Genomic DNA, 19,006 nt, shown 5'->3' on the forward strand with positions numbered 1-19,006 from the left:
AATATAAAGTCGCTATTATTAGAGATAGTTAGAAAAGGCATAAATTAGTAAAAGTAGCTTAATTAGCTAAAGAGAATTTTATATATATAATTTTTATTTAGATTTGATTTATATAAATCTAAAATAAAAATATATATGATTCATATATTTAATAGGTAGATTTTATTATACATATTATATATTAAATATATGGTGAAAATATAAGTATGTATATTTCATATATTTAATAGGTGGATTAATACTATATATTTTATATCTTAAATATATGGTGAATTAAGTTTAAGCAATAATATATATATATATATATATATATATATATATATATATATATATATATATATGAAAATTCTTACCTGAATTCAATTCATTATTGATCAAGACATAAAATATGTGAAACTCATATATTTAATAGGTAGATTATATCATATATCTTATATTTTAAATTTATGATAGATCAAATTTAGATAAGAAAAATCTATATATATATATATTTTTTTCTTGTCTAGACGTAATTATCATAAATTTAATACAGAAAATATATAATAAAATTTACCTATTAAAGAATGGTGACTCAAACTTAAATTTACTAAGTGAATAATATTTTTTTTAATTATTAAATTAATTAGGCTAGATATATAATTAATTAATTATTAATTAAGAACAATTAAGCATGCATGAGATCATACTTGCTCATTTTCTTGAAAGAAAAGCAATTTTATTGGATGACAATTAGGCAGCCGCAGATTTTGGCGCCGCACAACAAACTAAAAGCAACCGCCAAACCTAAACAACTTGAGAAAACAAATTACACAATCACAATGACAAGAAGTTGCATAAAATGGTCCCCATATAGATCATGGACTATATAAATATTTTACAAATTACAACATATAATAATAATTTTAATCCTTTTAATTAAATTATTAAGATAAAAACCCACGATCACTCACCGCCCACCTTTCATCACCCATCAACTCTCCCACCGAACAACAGTTCGTAAGCTTTCCACCATCTCATGACGGTGACAACCTCCCTGATTGAGGACCACTTCCCCTCTCTCTCGCATATTTTCATGTGTTTTGTGGTGTCCACAGGCACGTCACAAGTGCCATTTCTTGGTGCCAACCCCAACTCTCTTCCTCATCTTCTTATCTACTTTGTTTCCTTTGGCAACCCCAGCTACCCATTTATAAGAAAATGATATGTATAATGGTAGGCCATCGCTGTTTCTTATTCATATTCTTGCAGTTAAAAAATTCCATGCCCATTTCTTCTTCCTCTTCATCATATACTTTCAAAGCTATATTATTGGAATCGTACAAAGAGAATCAACAAAACACTACTACTACTACTAGTAGACAAACTCAGATTTAAACTTTGATGGCTTAACTAACTAAAAACAACTATTTTCCACCGTTTACCCTCTGCTGTTACAAACTGATAAAAGAGGAGACGATTCTCTGTTCAATTACCCAAATTGAATCCTTTCTCATATCTATTTCTCTTTTAAAGTCTTAAACTCACCCGATTACTATATCCCCTTAATTTTCTTCTGTGTCTGAACTTTTCTCAGAAACACATGGTGGCTGGCTAGCTGGTTAGCTAGCTATCTACCTATAACAAAAAAAGATTGAAGAAAACAAAAGTAAATGATTACAAGGAGTTATTTGATTACTAATTAATCAACGATCCTCTGATACTCTTCATCAGAATTTTCTGGGGTCGGATACTGGTTCAAGTCAGGTTTCTCCGGAACTAGTCGGTTGGAGTTCTTTTCTGATGGGTGGAGAGCCGTTTGCTGTAGAGCATCCACCTGAGCCCCAACTTCAGTAGCCTTCTTGCGTATAGAAGCAGCAGACATGTCACGTAGGTTATCTTCATGGTATATCAAATCGGGGAAATTAAGCCTGGCAGAAGGGCCACGAAGGTAGAAAACGGCGGTGTCGTAGGCACGCGCGGCGGCGATGGGTGTTGAGTAGGAGCCAAGCCAAATCCTAGAACGCTTATTGGGTTCTCTAATCTCAGCAACCCACTTGCCCCACTTCCTCATCCTTATGCCTCTATAAGGCTTGTCTTGCTGTTGCCTGTGCTTGCGCTTCTCAGGGTTTGTGGGGGTGGAAGCGGAGCTAGAACTTGAACAACACTCCCCCTCCATGATTTGTTGCAGTTTGTAAATTAAAAAAAAAAAAAAGAAAAAAAAAGAGAAATATTCTGCTGTTTCAATCGGAGAAAGCTAAAACGGTTGTTTAGGAAGCCAGGGTTTGTATATATATAATATAAGAGAGAGAGAGATGAAAGAAAGACATGAGAGTTTCTTACTTGGCTGCTAGTCTGTCGTCTGGGCACGGCCGCCACGTTGATCTTCCTATGAGATAAATCCAAATTTGGCCGACATACTCCATCTCTTGCATCCCTCTCTCTCCTATACATATTTGATATTTGTATGCTCATATAATAAATAAATAAATAAATCATTTTTTGATTTATTTGATTTTATTAATTGTTTTGGCTTATTGATTTTATTAATTTTAGTCTATTATAATTAAATTATTTGTATATGTTAACAACGATAATTATAAACTTGAATTTTTAAATATATTGGTTGATATGTATAAAAGATTTTATCTAACTTTCATAAAATTTATATATTTATATCTTAATTTTATAAAAAATTAGGTGTAAGTAAATTTTTATGTACATAATTTTTTAGTATAATTAGCAATTTTAAATATAAATGTGGTAATATTTTATTATTTAAAAATATATTTAATAAAAATAATAATTAACATACTAATGTTTTTTTAAAGAACATACTAGCATTTTTATTAGAAAAGGAAATTATAAGCACTCCAAAAAGAATATGTTGGGTGGTAGGTGGGGAACGCAGGTGCAGTAATACGCTAAATTATTTAGGTAATTTATTGTGGTTGTGGAGAACTGGCTTATTAAAAATTTATTTATTAAATATATAAATTTTATATATTTATATTTAATTTATAATACACTAAATTTAGATAAAAATTTTTTATATAAAAAATAAAATGCAACTTCTGAACATGCAAATACCTACATAATTAATTACACCTCTAAGCATGTAAGGACATGCCTCTTAGGAAAAAATTATATTATAAAGGAAAATTATTTTTTAATTTTTATATTTTAATAAAATTAACTATTTAATTTTAGTTCTCGTAAAAATTTTTGTTAAATTATTTAGTTTTTTTGTTAAATTTTTTATTATTTATATTATTTATATTACTATTTAGTCTTTTTATTTTAAAGAAACTAATTAATTATTTTCTGTATTTAAAAAAAAGACTATTTAATCATTCTATTTTAGTAAAACTAATTAATTAATTTATAAATTTAGAAAAATATATTCTTAGATAAAAGTATAAATTTTGTTATATAAAGACTAAATCTTAATTCATATATTTTTTTAAATTTTTAATTCTTTTGATATCATTTTTATATTTTTTCTACTTGAAAATAACTTTTCTTAATTATTTAAAAATTTAAAAATATTGATTAACTTTTTTTATAGATAGCTTATATCATTTTTATTGATAAATAAAAAAAAGAGAGAATAAAGAGGAAAAAAGTATGAGGGTAAAGAAAAAGAAATATGAAAAGAGAAATAAAAAATGATAAAAAGGAAATAAGGAGAGAAAATTATGGTAGTTTATGTATAAAAAATAATTATAGAATTAAATAATTAATAGAGTCAAATTATAAAGACTAATTAATATATTTTTTAAAAATATATGAACTAATTAATTTTATTAAAATATAAAAATTAAATAATAATTTTTTTTATTATAAAAATGTGATTCTATGTATATATGGTTTCATAAAAATGTAATTGTTGTGTAATTTTTTAATTAAATTTAATAATTGAAATGATTTATATTAAATTTATATTAACTTATCTAATAAAATAATAAGTCTATTTTATTTTTGTTTGTTTGTTTGGATAATAACCAAGCCAAGACTCTGACTTTGTCCTTTTTTTTTTCTTTTTCTTTTTCTTTTCATTTCAGCAGAAATGATAAAATGGAAAACTTGTGAAGTGTCCTTTCCATGTATGATGCCATTTTAGCCGTACATGATGATTGCACTGATTAATAAAACTTTTTATATTATTAAACTAATGTTTAAATTTGGGATTTTATAAATTTAAAAATAAATTTAATATTATTAAATTAAAATTTTGTTTAATCTAACCAAATCTTTATAAGATTATAAAAAAACTACATGAGAAAGAAAGATTTTGTGAAAGTTAGGAAATTTATATGGAGGAAAGTTCATTTTTACCCCCTCATTTTTTCATATTTAATTTTATTTATTTTTAATTTAAACTCAAATTAACCTATTTTTTCTATAAAAAGTGATTAATCTATATTTTTATTTATTAATATTAAAAAATATTTAAAAAATAACTTATGCACTATTTCTATTAGGGAGAGCAGAATTCGGTTTAAATAAAAAAAATCGAAACGAATCGAGTTAATTTTGTTCAATCGATTCGATTTTAAAATTTAATCGGTTCAGTTTTGATTTATAATTTTTGATAATTTTAGTTAATCGGTTCGGTTTGGTTATTTTTACAAAAAATAAAAAAAATCAAACCAAACCGAAATTATTAATATATATATATATCAAGGAAAATCAAAGAAAACCGAACCGAACCCTAAGATTTTTGAGTTTTGATTTCTGATTTTTGTTTGTTTTTATGTTTTTGTTATTTAGATTTAATATTGAAAATATCAAATTTTATAAAATTCGGTTTGATAGGTTTAAAACCGAACCGAACCGATATTTATCAGTTTGGTTCAGTTCGATTTTCTTTTATTAATCGGTTTGGTTCGGTTTTTAAAATTTCTGATTTTCATTTTTCATTTTTTTCGGTTCGGATTTGTTCGGGACCAAACCGACTATTTACACACCACTAATTTCTATAGGATGATGGACTAATTTGAACTTAAATCAAAAGTGTAGGTAAATTAATATAAGACTTTAAAAGGACAAAATTGGATATGAATAAAAAATTTAGGGGTAAAATTGAGTTTTTATCTAAATTTATATATTTTGAATTAATTTTATTTTTATCTCAATTAGATTTATTATGAATTTAAAATATAAAATATATAATAAAATTTATTTATTAAATATATAAATTTTATATATTTATATTTAAAATTTATAATAAGTTAAATTTAGATAAAAATCTTTGGATTATGTGCATGTTGGTCACTACTCACAAGCACAATTGATTGATAATGAGTGTGGTTGTGAACAAGTGGGGAGAGAGAGTCGGTGGTCCATGGATGGAAGTGGGTCATGATTTGGGTTAGGTCTGAAAACAGATATGGACCAGTCCTGTCAAAATTGGAATTGAAATTAAGACCTTCCAATTGCCTGCCATAAGCCCCATTCATCCTTTTCCAAATTAGCAAGTCAACAATTTAATAATGGTCCAAGAGGCAGGCAACCAATACTTGTACATTGTTTTTTATGATAACTTTGATTTTGTTTTTTCAATTATTTAATTTTGAAAAAAATACTTAATTAATATTTATATTTATATTTAGTCTCACAAATTACTAAACACCCTTAAATGGATGGATGGGGTTTGAGAGTGACTTACCAATCCGTGGCAAAAGCTAGATCGAATTTCTGAGTTGTTTTGGTCCAAAATGGTGTATCAGCTCTCACCCATCATTAGTTTGAAGACTCCCATTGGTATGCGCATGATATTTAGTGTATTAATCAGCTGTTTTAATGACTTAGATAACTATATATCATCAACTTAATTAATTTTATAATTAAAACTTTAATAATAAAGTTTGAAGACTAAGACTAATTAAAAATTCACCACCGTCCTAATTGACAATATCCCAATACTTAGAATCACCAACTTTAGACTTCACTCTTTCTTATCTGCCACTTTTCGTTTCTTTATTTTTGCTTCTTAAATTTTACATCTTTTTATATTAGAGAAAAATTAAAATAGAAATATGTAATTTTCTCACATCGATTTGAAATAATGACTTTATATTAATTATAAAATTTGATCAAAACTTTTCCTCTTAAGTTAATTTTTTAAGGTAGAGTTAGAGTCGGTCTATTTTTTTTTTACATGATATCAGAGCTTACCTTACTTCAATATTAACCTTGAGATGTTATGAAATTAATATCTCTGGCTTAAAAATGAGTTAACCTTATTAATGAAACAAGTGTGCTGTGAAAATATTTCAATAATAATCTCATAATTCAAATAATTGTAATGAACATTTGACTTAATAAAATAGAATTTCCACGTGTTTTGCTCTTAAGGTATACTTTTTCGTATCTATAAAATAGACCCAACAAAGGGAATACTATATGCTTAAGCAACTATATGATATAGGATTTATAATTGGTATGGCAAGCCAATTAAATCAGAAAGAAAAAATAATATTAAAATGGAGTCCTATTTTATTTGGTACGGTTTAATTTCATATTTTCATATTATTAAATAGACTTAATTATATGAGATTTATTCTTTATATTATAAAGATGAGTCTTTTTCTTTTTAAAAAGAAAATACTATTTTTATGTAAACGAAAGTATTTTATAATTTTACTATTATTTTTTTCTTTTAATTTTATTTTTTCTAAAAATAAATTCACATTTTAAAATATAAACAGTTACTTCTTCCTTTCTTCTTTTTACTCTCTCCTTATTTTATCTCTACAATAATAGCACCCATTCTAATTCTTCACAAGAACCTCCGAGTGAACTTCTAACTTATTTATCCTTTGTCCTTAGCTGAGATGATAAAAGTGACATCCGAAATTATTCAATACAATTGTTATATATTTAATAGATAGATTTTGATTGTTAATTATAATAAGATTTAAGTGAGACTCACTATAATTAATAATTATAATAAATTATTATACATATTATTTTAAAATTTCACCAGTTTCAATACTAATTGATATCAATAAAGAAGGAAGACAATTCCTCCATTTGCCTCAAAGTCTCTAAAAATTTTAAAAAACAATTATTATATGTATAATAATTTTATTAAATTATCAATTATGATAGATTCTGAGTAAATATCACTATAATCAAAAATTAAAATTTACATACAATACTTGGAATAAAACCCGATGCGTGCGGCGTGCCAAAGGGCTAAGTAAGTGCCTGCGCATGTTTCTTTAAATGCCTTAGAGAAATGCTGCAAACAAAAATGTTGCTTGTCAGCTTTAAGTTTGGACTTTCTGAATTGTTTATGTAGAAAAAGTTGGGATGAGGGTGGTTTGCGTAATTTACCCAACTTAGAGCTTTAGTCGGCACACAGAAATTTTACCAGTTTATTAAATCCTAATTATATAAAGATATGTTAGGCTGCCCTCAATACATGTATTACACGTTATCATCAGCATTCCACCCCATGACTTCTGCTTTATTAAGCCGCAATATCAAATATTAAACAAACCCACCTCTTCCATCTGTCATTGGATGGATTGAGCAACTCACTGGGGGTAAAGTTCAATGGATCATTCAACATATCTAATCTACCAGAAGGCTTTCGGTCCTAAATTCAACTCAGCTGAAAATTGCAAAGGACTTGAGCTGTATAGCATCTATGAACTTCTGCCATTGAAGCATATATGATGAAACCATCTGCCAAATCTCATAGCAATAACTACTAATTCATTTTCAAAATTCACTTATTTCTTCATACAGAACCTCTGATAAAATCATATATTGATAAGTCATGCTAATAGAAATTATCAAGAAAATAATGTTATTTTGATCCAAAAGTCAGGATAAGTGATTCCTAGATATATAATGAAACATTTCATGATGATTTCAGTCGGTAAGTAACTGATAACATTGCTTGCATCACTGGACTTATCATACATGCTACATGCCACCAACAGGTACACTGCATGAAAATAACAAGATTAACATTGCTGGTTAATCTATAATGCTGATCTGATTAAAGAGAGAATGTAACCAAGTATCAGAAACAGAGACATTTGGTACAAACAAGCAGTGCCTAAGTTAAAGGATGCTTTATTGATATTACAAGCCTGCCTGATCACCACTACATTGCAAACCAATCTTTGCATTTTGTGTACATTTTACTTGAAAATTTGCTTTTTTTGTAAAACAATAAAGTTTTGTCAATTTGATCATAGATATTAACGCTTCAGACTTCCAATCTCTTCTGGGAGCACCTAAGCTTGGAATGAAGCTAATTCCCAAATACCATCTAAATAAAATATCAAGATTGGAAGTCTAGAATCCCAACCATCATTGAAATTGCATATAAAACAGTAAAGATCCCATAACTTTTCACAATATAAACTTTAAAGTCCAAGAAAGTTCACGTTATATGATGGGAAGTCATCAAATACCAGAGCATTCATGACAGTAGCACAGAAACTTAAGTTGCTATAATCGCTCATGTAACAAAGTCAAGGATCACATATCAATTGCATTTGGAATTCTTATCTTCACAGGAAAGTTGTCCATTATTGCTTTGGTAACATACAAGGGAACAAACTTCATCAACTCAGCAAATATAATCATTTTAGTTTTAATGGAAAATGAAAAAGAAAATGCAGAACATGGAATTTGCATCGCAGCAATTACATAATTATGCTTTCATCCTCCAGGAATTGTGATCTCAAATTCCCTACAGACAAAGTGTGACTAATTAAATAATTCACTGCCTTCCTTGACTAATTAAATAATTCACTGCCTTCCTTACTTCAACAATTATGAGTCTAATTGTAATGCTACTCATCCTGATATAACAAAAAGAGTAGACTTTTCATCCTGTACAAGCAAATGTTCAACATACCCTTCGCATGAGAACAAGGAAATCCTTCAATCATAAATTCATTGTGTTGATAAGCCATAACAGGTCCAACATGTTTCTCCTCAAAACCAAATTCCATGATCTTCTCTATGTTCAAACATCAGCTCTGAGGCATGACAGAGGCATCCAATTGACAATTCATTGGTCATGTTTATTGAGAGCAATCACAGGCAATTGCGTTGTTTTTCAAAAACCAAACCTCTCTTATTTTTTGATACGATTTAGGACTATAGGCAAACGCATTTCTAGACTGAAAGTACATACTCCCGTTAACTATCTACACTCCATCGCCCTCCGCAGGCTTTAAGAAAAAAACAACTAAACATTTAACATTGTTGATTGTTGTAAAAAAATTTTTATGCCATTTATCCATATTCACAACCTGGTGCTAGGCAGAAACGTTTGCTTTAGTTTTCAAGCAATCAAGAAGAAATAAATTATGAATATGTTAAGAGAGAAGCTATCAGAAGAAATAAATTATGAATATGTTAAGAGAGAAGCTATCAGAATAGTTACTGAGAATAACATGTTGCTCAGCAAGTTAAACAATAACCATGAGCAGTCGAAATACAGTCAAAAATTAATTCCAATACAACTTGTCAAATCTATATCAGAAATAAAAGGTAAACATAAAACGACAATGTTCACATGCATGCAGGCGTGCACAGGGAATTTGGGGCATGACAAGTACCAATTTGCAAAATTGGATGTCATTGGCATCAGCCTCCATATACAGATTCGGACAATAATGCAGACAGCCATGCGCATGCTTTTATTCTGTTTTTCCATGAATTACTTAAACAGCTACTACTACTACTACCACTTTACAAACTCAATCTGCTCTCATCATTCTCAAAATGTGATTCTTTTTTTCCTGAACAAAATATCCAGATTCATGAAACAAATTTCATGCCAGCCTCTACCTAAATATATTTACAAAAAATCCCCATCTTCCCCTTCAATGTCCTCATCCTCACTGTCCCACAAGAAGTAATCCTGGTCCTCTTCTTCTTCCCCTTCTGAGAAAAAAGAAATCCTGACACCACTCCAATCAGACCTTGCTCCTGCAAGCTCATTAAGGACGTTATCCACATCACCCTCGACACCAGCCACATTCCCTTCAAAATGTGTAACAGAAAAGAAGCCATCATTCTCTTCTCTATCCTCACTTATATTCCTACTCTTGGGCACGAAATCGTTTTCTGTAACCTCTCCATTCTCAACCCCAAGCCACGGCACCCAAAAATCCGCATGCCTCCCTAAAGCCCTATCCCTATCCCCCACCACCACCGTCCCTAAATTCGCCTCCCTTGCCCTCCTCAAAATGTCGCAGAAGTCTGAATCATCAGATATCAGAAACAACCAATCAACCGCTCTACTCATTGAATGCTCAATCTGCCTCTTCAATGCCCAATCCGCCGCTTGTGGCTTATCCTCCACCGTCTTCACATAAACCCCTGCTTTCCTCAGCTCCGCCGCCAACCCATAGCCAACTTTTGGGGTTAACAATCTCCTAGCCTCCTCATTATACTTATAATTTCCAGAAATGAATCTCTCCTTGAAACGCTGCCGCTTCTTCCCCTTGAGCGACTTCATTCTGCTCAATTTCTTTTGCCTCTCCCGCTCATGCAGCTGCCTAAAATGCTTTTTGAGATCCATATTAGTCTTACACTTTCGGCCGCAGACTGCACAGATGTAGGGCTCGGAAGGAGCGACAAGCCCTTTCCTTTCAAGAATGTCCAACTGTTTCCTCTCGCGGCGTTCCTGCACGACCCAATGGGGGAGATGGACAAAAGCATGACGATTGGCATAAGCTGACATCTCTATAATGTCCCCGAACCTCTGAGCGAGCTGCTTAAGAGCCATTGCAGCCGGATACGGTGCGCCACGCGGCGGCTTGTTATCGAGGTCCCATAAAACGACGACCTTATTCTGTTTAGAAGTGTAGACTCCTTGTCTGTTCCTGACCATGTCGATCTCAGAGGTAGCAGCAGAAGAAACAGCATGGTCCGCCGCACGGGCGGCGATTAGACATTGGGTAGAGTGCAAGGGGTTAACGATCAAGGGTTTAGAAGTGAAAGTGAATCTGATTTTGAGATTAATGGTGTTAGCGATAGATTGAGAGAAATGGAGAAGTGGGGGTTTTAGCAAAGAAGAAGAGGTGTCGATGGGGTTGCAAAGTGAGAGTGGAACCATTGATTCTGGTCTTGGAGATATTTGGCGACAACAAAGCGATCAAGGTATCTATTCTGGGATAAAAAGAAAAAGGGTATCTGAAGAAATTGGGCCACTGGTCCATTTCATCTGCAGGCCATTACAATGGGAAACTGGGCTTTCAAGCGATCCAATTTCTTTCTTTTTTTAAAAAAAAATAATAATAAATTAGGATTCTATCAAAATTAATCCATATGTCTCTAGGTTTTTAAAAATAAATAGTTTAATTCTTATGGGTGTTTGATATAAATGTTTTGATACTCTTATTTTTTAAGTGAAGTCGAATATTCGACCCTCTTATGTAAAAAAAATACCCATTAGCGCTTTATCCTTTAATAAACTAACACAATGCAAATAAATTAGCTATAATTCAAAAGACTAAAAATACCTGTAAAATATTTAAAAAAATAAATTAATTAATAATGTGTTTTAACTATGTGAAATTGAAACTCTTCTATTTATATTTTAAAATAGTACAATTTTTTTCTTCAATTTGATAGAGTTAAAATATAAAAATTAAACTGTTAATTTTTGAAAGTCGGGAGATATATATATATATATATATATATATATATATATATATATATATATATATGTTAATTTTGATATATCTAATATTTTAAAAAATTAATTCATCTTTAAGGGTATTTTCGTAATTTTAAGACAATTAATGGAAAATTAATAAAAAATTAGACCGAATCTTTAATTTGATAGATTTAAAATAAAAAAAAAATTAATTATTGACTTTTTAAAAAATGGGGTGTCACGACACAACCTATGGGCCGGACTGGCACTAGGACCTGGGCGAGCCTAAAACCCCCGAGACCCATAGTAAGCCTAACTATTCATTAACCCAACTCTAAGGTCCATTTGGGCCCAATTTCAAGAATTCAACTGGACAAAGTTCGGCCACAAAATGGACCTTTCAACGGGGAGTTTTTGACTCACCCTACCTGTAAACAAAATAAATAGTCAATTGGGGAGCTCAGCTCACCCTCCACATACTCATATCAATATAAAAATAAATGGGAGCTCAGCTCCCTCATCCAGTCTATCAAATATGCATGTGATAATAATTTTACAGGTCCAAAATAACAATTTATATTACAGATCCAAATCAATTAAATATTTCTAACACATGCGGAAATTCTAGAAGTTTATAGAATTACACAAACATGAATAGACGACCTGCGAGGAAGAAAAGCAGGTTAACCATAATAAAATCCTCCTGTAGCTTGAAAAAATATTGAACAGGAGTTAGCGTTCGACTCAGAGAGTAAAATATCAATTTTAACCATAGTCTCTATAACTATCTAAAACTAATGCACCCTGTAGAGTGAAATGCAATATCAACAATATTTTCACATCATAGCAGCGAAAAGGTAATTTGGAGTACTCACAGACCCAGTAATATCAATCATAATATATGGGAGTTGATCCCCTATACAGCTCTCTTAAATCCAACCTGTGCCAGCGAAGAACTCAGCTCGAACTTCCACTTAATAACCAAATCGGGGTCCCAGCGAAGAACTCAAGCCGTGTCTACCCCGAAGGATCGGGTCCCAGCGAAGATCTCAAGCCGTGTCTACCCGTCCTATACATAGTCCACACCACATCACACGCGTGCTAGCGCACGCACACTGCTCCAAATTACCACAACAACATACATGGCACTTTCACAGTTATGAATACAACATAAATCGTGCCTAGAGTTTATCTACATAGATATATGCATATAAGTGATGCATGAACATGCTTGAACATATAATAATATCGAAATTACAATTAAAATTAATATTTTACTCACAGACTTGACAACGGTCACTGTGGCGGCTGGGCGGAGGAAGAAGGCTGTCCCGGCTCACCTGATAATTACATTACAATTATTTAATACAATTGACTCAATACAAATCAAGAAAATACCAAATACGTCCTAAGTCGTGTCGAAAATCCTGCAGAGTCTCCCCTATACCTAGGACCTACCCAACCTGCAAAAGGGCTCAAAACACACTTCTATATTCACAATCCATATATCCACAACTCAATCACATCACACAGCCCCTCCTGGGCCCATCAAATCAGTCATCCATCACAATATGTAAAATTTCAATTTAGTCCTTATAATTGATCATTTTTGCCAAAAACTGCCCAAATAAGCTCTAAAAATTTTAAAATTTTGCCCCGCGGTCCTTAGCAATATTACCAGGCTATTGCAAAAAGAATCATAATTTTCTGAGCTACTACGAATATTTTATAAATTTTTAATCCTATTTAAGCACTAAAAAATTACGAAAAAACAAGATTCGGGTTTACCTTTGCCAATTCCGACTTCGGGAACGCGCTCGGGATGTCTGACAATGATGGGGTAGCCAAAACCTCGATCCAATTCGGAGACTTTTCTGGTAGCGGGTCTGTCTGGCCGGAAATTCACAGACCTGGACAACTGTCGAATTTCCGCGAATTGAGGATACCTATACGAAACCCACAAGACGGGGCTTAGTATAAAATTTTTACGGAATTTTCTAAACTCATTTAATGCTCAGAAAAATACTGTGAAGTTTCGTGGGACCCATCGAAAAACGGTATCGGAAAATTTTGAAATTTATATCCCCACGAAGCTCTCAACGAGTGGAGCGCTCTGGTACTCTCAGTTTTCTCGTGAGGTTTACGGTTTGTGAGAAATCTAGCCCAAAAGTCAAAATGGGCTAAAACTTCCAGGGCAAAAATTGGACAAATCACTCGATGGATTTCGGTGTTCTTAGTGTCTATGGAAAGCTCTTGACGAGTAGATGGATTTAGACACAAGACCCAATCCGATTGGTGGCCGGATTGGCCGGATTTTGGTCGGGAAGACGAAGGGTCACGCGCGCCCATTGCGTCACTTCGGGCGCCTTTTTCCTGCGTTCCAGGCGGCAGCCGGCGAGCTGGGGCGGCTGGGGACAGGCGCCGGCGAGCTGAGGTGGCAGGGGAGGTGGCGGCGCGGCAAGGGGAGGAGGGAGGAGAGAGAAAACGGGAGAGGAAGAGAGGAGGGTCGGGATGCGCGCGGGGAGAAGAAGGAAGAAAAAGAAAAGGCCGATCCAATTCGATCGGTCCGATCCGGTCCGGTTCGATTCAATCGATTCGATTCAGGATATAAAATTTTGAATTTTTACTCTGCCTTGGGACCGAAAATGAGGTCCAAAAATTCCGAAAAAATTCTAGAAAATTCAGAAAAATTTGTAGACTCCAAATATATTTTTAGTTTTGTCACGTAGTCTTTAAATAAATTTTTAAAAATCATCAAAGTTTACATTTTCAAAAAATCGAACCCGATTTTTAAAATTCGAAAAATCTCAAATAATTTCTTAAAATTTAAATAAAATTAAAATATCAATAATACTCATAAAATAATAAAATTTAAAATTTTGGGGTGTTACATTCTTCGCTCCTTACAGAAAATTCGTCCTCGAATTTTACACAAGGCAGAATAAAGTACATGATTGCACATTGAACAGATAAGAGTACTTGCTACGCATATCCCGTTCTGACTCCCAGGTACATTCTTCCATCGACTGGCTCCTCCACAAAACCTTAACTATAAGGATCTGTTTTGATCTTAGCTGTCTCACTTGGTAGTCCACTATGGCTACAGGTTGCTCCTCAAATGTCAAATTTTCTTTTAGCTCTATTACATCCGGCTGTAGTACATGGGAAGGATCTGGAATGTATTTCCTGAGCATGGAGATGTGAAACACAGGATGAACATGAGAAAGGTTGGGTGGTAGGTCCAACCGGTAGGCCACTGCTCCAACTCTATCAGTAACCTCAAAAGGTCCAATATACCGAGGTGCCAACTTGCCCTTCTTTCCAAATCTCATGACTCCCTTCATCGGAGAAACCTTCAGGAATACGTAGTCGCCTACTGCAAACTCCACATCCCTTCATCTGGGGTCTGCATAACTCTTCTGCCTACTGAAAGCTGTTTTCAATCGTTCCCTTATTAAAGGGACTATCTCTGAAGTGTACTGCACTAGGTCTACATCATGTACCTTTGCTTCTCCCATTTCCGTCCAACATAGAGGAGACCTACACTTTCTTCCATAGAGTGCCTCATAGGGTGCCATCCCGATGCTGGAATGGTAACTGTTGTTGTAGGCAAACTCCACCAAAGCTAGCTGATCATCCCATTGACCTCTAAAATCCAAAACACTCATGCAAAGCATGTCTTCCAGTATTTGGATTGTCCTTTCGGACTGTCCATCTGTCTGAGGGTGGAAAGCAGTACTAAAGTTCAACTGTGTGCCAAGTGCCTCCTGCAACTTCCTCCTAAACCGAGAAGTAAACTGGGGCCCTCTGTCAGTTATTATGGAAGCAGGAACTCCATGCAATCTGATGATTTCTCGAATATAGAGTCGGGCGTACTGTGCAACAGAATATGTAGTCTTCATAGGCAAGAATTGAGCTGATTTGGTTAGGCAGTCTACAATTACCCATATCGAATCACACCCTCGCGTGGTACGAGGCAACCCAGTCACAAAATCCATAGTAATCATCTCTCACTTTCATTCTGGGATAGGGAGCTCTTGCAGCTTCCCTGACGATCTCTGGTGTTCAAACTTCACCTTCTGATAAGTCAAGCACTTGGACACAAAGTCTGCTATGTCTCTCTTCATGCCATTCCACCAATAGCTATCTTTCACATCATGGTACATCTTGGTGGAACCTGGGCGGACACTGTACAGTGTATAGTGTGCCTCTCGCATGATTTCATCTCTAAGATTGTCCACATCGGGCACACATATCCTAGAACCTTGCACTAGGGCGCCATCATTGGCAAATCCAAACTCACCACCTTCACCTTGCTGTACTCTTTCTATGATCTTCATCAATTGTTGATCTCTGTGCTGGAAAACTCTAACTCTGTCTCGCAAGTCTGGCCTCACTGAAAAATGAGCCAACAATACCCCCTCATCTGAAAGATCTAGGATTAAACCTTGATCCATCAACTCATGTATTTCCTGAATCAACGGTCTTTTCTCTGCTGAAATGTGCGCCAAACTGCCAGAAGATTTTCTGCTCAAAGCATCTGCTACTACATTGACCTTCCCAGGGTGGTACTGGATAGTGCAATCATAGTCTTTCAGAAGCTCCATCCATCTCCTCTGTCTCAAGTTTAAATCCCTCTGTTGGAAGATGTACTTCAAACTCTTGTGGTCGGTGTATATTTCGCACACTTCACCATACAGGTAGTGTCTCCAGATTTTTAGTGCAAAGATTACAGCTGCCATTTCCAAATCATGGGTGGGGTAGTTCTGCTCATGCCTCTTCAGCTGTCTTGAAGCATAAGCCACTATTTTTCCATTTTGCATCAAAACACACCCTAGGTCAACTCTGGAGGCGTCACAATACACGGTGTATCCTTGACCACTCATTGGTAGTGTCAACACAGGGGCGGTGGTTAGATACTCCTTAAGTGTCTGGAAACTCTTCTCACAGTCATCTGTCCAAATGAATGGAACATTCTTCCGTGTTAACTTAGTTAGGGGAGCCGCTATCCTGAAAAAATCTTGCACAAATCGCCTATAGTAGCCAGCCAGACCCAGAAAACTTCGCACCTTAGTGAGTGTTGTATGCCTAAGCCAATCAGTTATAGCTTCAATTTTCTTGGGATCCACTTGAATACCTTCACTAGAAACTACGTGTCCCAAGAATGAGATGCTTTCTAGCCAAAATTCACATTTTGAAAATTTGGCATACAGCTGGTGCTCCCTCAAAGTCTGCAACACCATCCTCAAGTGCCACATGTGTTCCTCCTCAGTCCGAGAGTATACCAAAATGTCATCTATGAATACGATGACAAAACGGTCCAAAAACGGCTTGAACACCCTATTCATCAAGTCCATGAAGGCTGCTGGTGCATTAGTGAGTCTAAAAGACATCACCAAGAACTTGTAATGATCATATCTTGTCCTAAATGCCGTTTTGGACACGTCCTCATTCCTGATTCTCAACTGATGGTAGCCTGATCGTAGGTCTATCTTAGAAAAGAATCTAGCCCCTTGGTACTGATCAAACAAATCATCGATCCGAGGAAGTGGATACTTGTTCTTCACAGTCACCTTGTTCAGCTGTCTGTAGTCAATACACAACCTCAATGACCCATCTTTCTTTCTAACGAATAGAACAGGAGCGCCCCAAGGTGAAGTGCTCGGACGTATAAAACCCTTGTCCAAAAGCTCCTGTAGTTGCTCCTTTAGCTCTTTCAATTCTGCTGGTGCCATCCTGTAAAGTGGCATGGATATAGGATTTGTACCTTGAACAACATCAATGCATAACTCTATTTCCCTTTCTGGTGGCAACCCTAGAAGCTCCTCAGGGAAGACATCCATAAATTCTCTGACAACAGGAACATTTTTCATGTTGACACCTTCCACAGAGGTATCTCTTACCAATGCCAAATACCCTTGACATCCACACCTCAACATTTTTCTAGCACTAATTGCTGACACCAAATTATATGGAGCCACGCTCCTGTCACCATCAAAGCTAAACTCTTCCACATCAGGTATGTGGAAATGCACCTTTTTGTTCCTGCAGTCTAAAGTGGCATAATGAGTTGCCAACCAATCCATCCCCAAGATTACATCAAAATCTAGTACTGGTAGAGGAATCAAGTCTGCTGGGAGGATCTTTCCATCCACTACTACTGGGCTACCCGGAAAGACCATATCTACATCTATGTTGTTACTAAGTGGGGTAGCTACTAACAAAGGGCATTCTAAAGTTGTAGGGTTCCTACCCAAACTCATGGCAAACATAGGGGAGACAAATGAGTGCGTAGCACCTGGATCTATTAAAACACGAGCATCATAGGAATAGACCAGAAGAATACCTGCCATGACTGCATTGGAAGCCTGAGCATCCTGGTGGGTCAGGGTGAAAACCCGAGCTTGACCCCTACCCTGAGTGGCAGAACCCTGACACTGACTTCTACCTCCTGATCTGCCTCCAAATCCACGTCCCTCTTGTCCTCGGCCTGTTACATCGACTGATCACCGCCATGCCGAAGCACCGGATACAACTGACGAGTAACATTTGCAACAGAACCCTGTGACCCCATCTGTGGCTCGCTGAACATGGGGCATTCCCTAGCAAAGTGACCTAGTTGGCCACACCTGAAGCATACTCCTGAACCCATCATACAAGGTCCTGAATGTCCTCTTCCACACTGTGCACAAGGTGCCAAGGAGGATCCTGAACCAGACCCAGAACTGCTGTACTCCGAATTGTGACCACTGCTGGATCCGTACCCTGGTCTGAACCCTCGGGATTTGTGTCTAAAACCACTCCTCTTATTTTTGCTTCTTCCTCTGTAATTAGTTTGGCCACCACTATCTGTAGTACCCATATGGGGAACACCTGAAGAACCCTCTGCTTTGTTTTTCTTTGCTCTTCCGCTGTCATCCACAGCATAGCTAATCTCTATCTGTCTGGCTCGATCAACTACCACATCAAAAGACTGATCAGACATCATGGCCAGGTTTGCATACCTCTTGTCCAAATTTCTTTAGGAATCTCTTCACCTTCATAGTTTCGTAGCTACTGCTGTAGGGGCATACCGCCAGCTTCTAGAAATTGCAGAGCATATTCATCTACAGACCTGCCATTCTGTCTTAAGGCCTCAAAGGCCCACTGCTTTTGATCTCTAAAACTTTCTGGTATAAACCGGTTGATGAACAGTTCCACAAACTGAGTCCACGACAAACCCTCCATCCGAGGTAATATGTAGTCATTCATCCATTGTCTAGGCATAGGCCCCATGACATGCTGTATACACTCAAAAAGTCTTCTATCATCCAATCAGACTGCTCTCGCTGTCAGAATCCAAAAACTGATATGTGTAGTCTGACATATCATAAGTACCAGGCACTA

At 34.9% G+C, this 19,006-nt stretch overlaps 2 protein-coding genes across 2 annotated transcripts; both read right to left on the reverse strand.

The window, feature by feature from the left end:
• Positions 1-1,289: 1,289 nt before the first annotated feature.
• On the reverse strand, positions 1,290-2,452 carry LOC110651240 (ethylene-responsive transcription factor ERF011). Its single transcript, XM_021806503.2, has 2 exons — positions 2,320-2,452; positions 1,290-2,149 (listed from the first exon to the last, which is right to left on the reverse strand). Exons 1-2 carry the CDS (start codon positions 2,449-2,451, stop codon positions 1,679-1,681), a joined length of 603 nt encoding a protein of 200 aa, XP_021662195.2. The 5' UTR covers position 2,452; the 3' UTR covers positions 1,290-1,678.
• A 6,890-nt stretch (positions 2,453-9,342) lies between these two features.
• On the reverse strand, positions 9,343-11,126 carry LOC110651241 (uncharacterized). Its single transcript, XM_058133680.1, has one exon. The coding sequence runs from the start codon at positions 11,075-11,077 to the stop codon at positions 9,815-9,817; it is 1,263 nt and encodes a 420-aa protein (XP_057989663.1). The 5' UTR covers positions 11,078-11,126; the 3' UTR covers positions 9,343-9,814.
• Positions 11,127-19,006: the final 7,880 nt, after the last annotated feature.

This window comes from Hevea brasiliensis, chromosome 2 (assembly GCF_030052815.1).
Source record: "Hevea brasiliensis isolate MT/VB/25A 57/8 chromosome 2, ASM3005281v1, whole genome shotgun sequence".
In the NCBI taxonomy this organism is placed as follows: domain Eukaryota; kingdom Viridiplantae; phylum Streptophyta; class Magnoliopsida; order Malpighiales; family Euphorbiaceae; genus Hevea; species Hevea brasiliensis.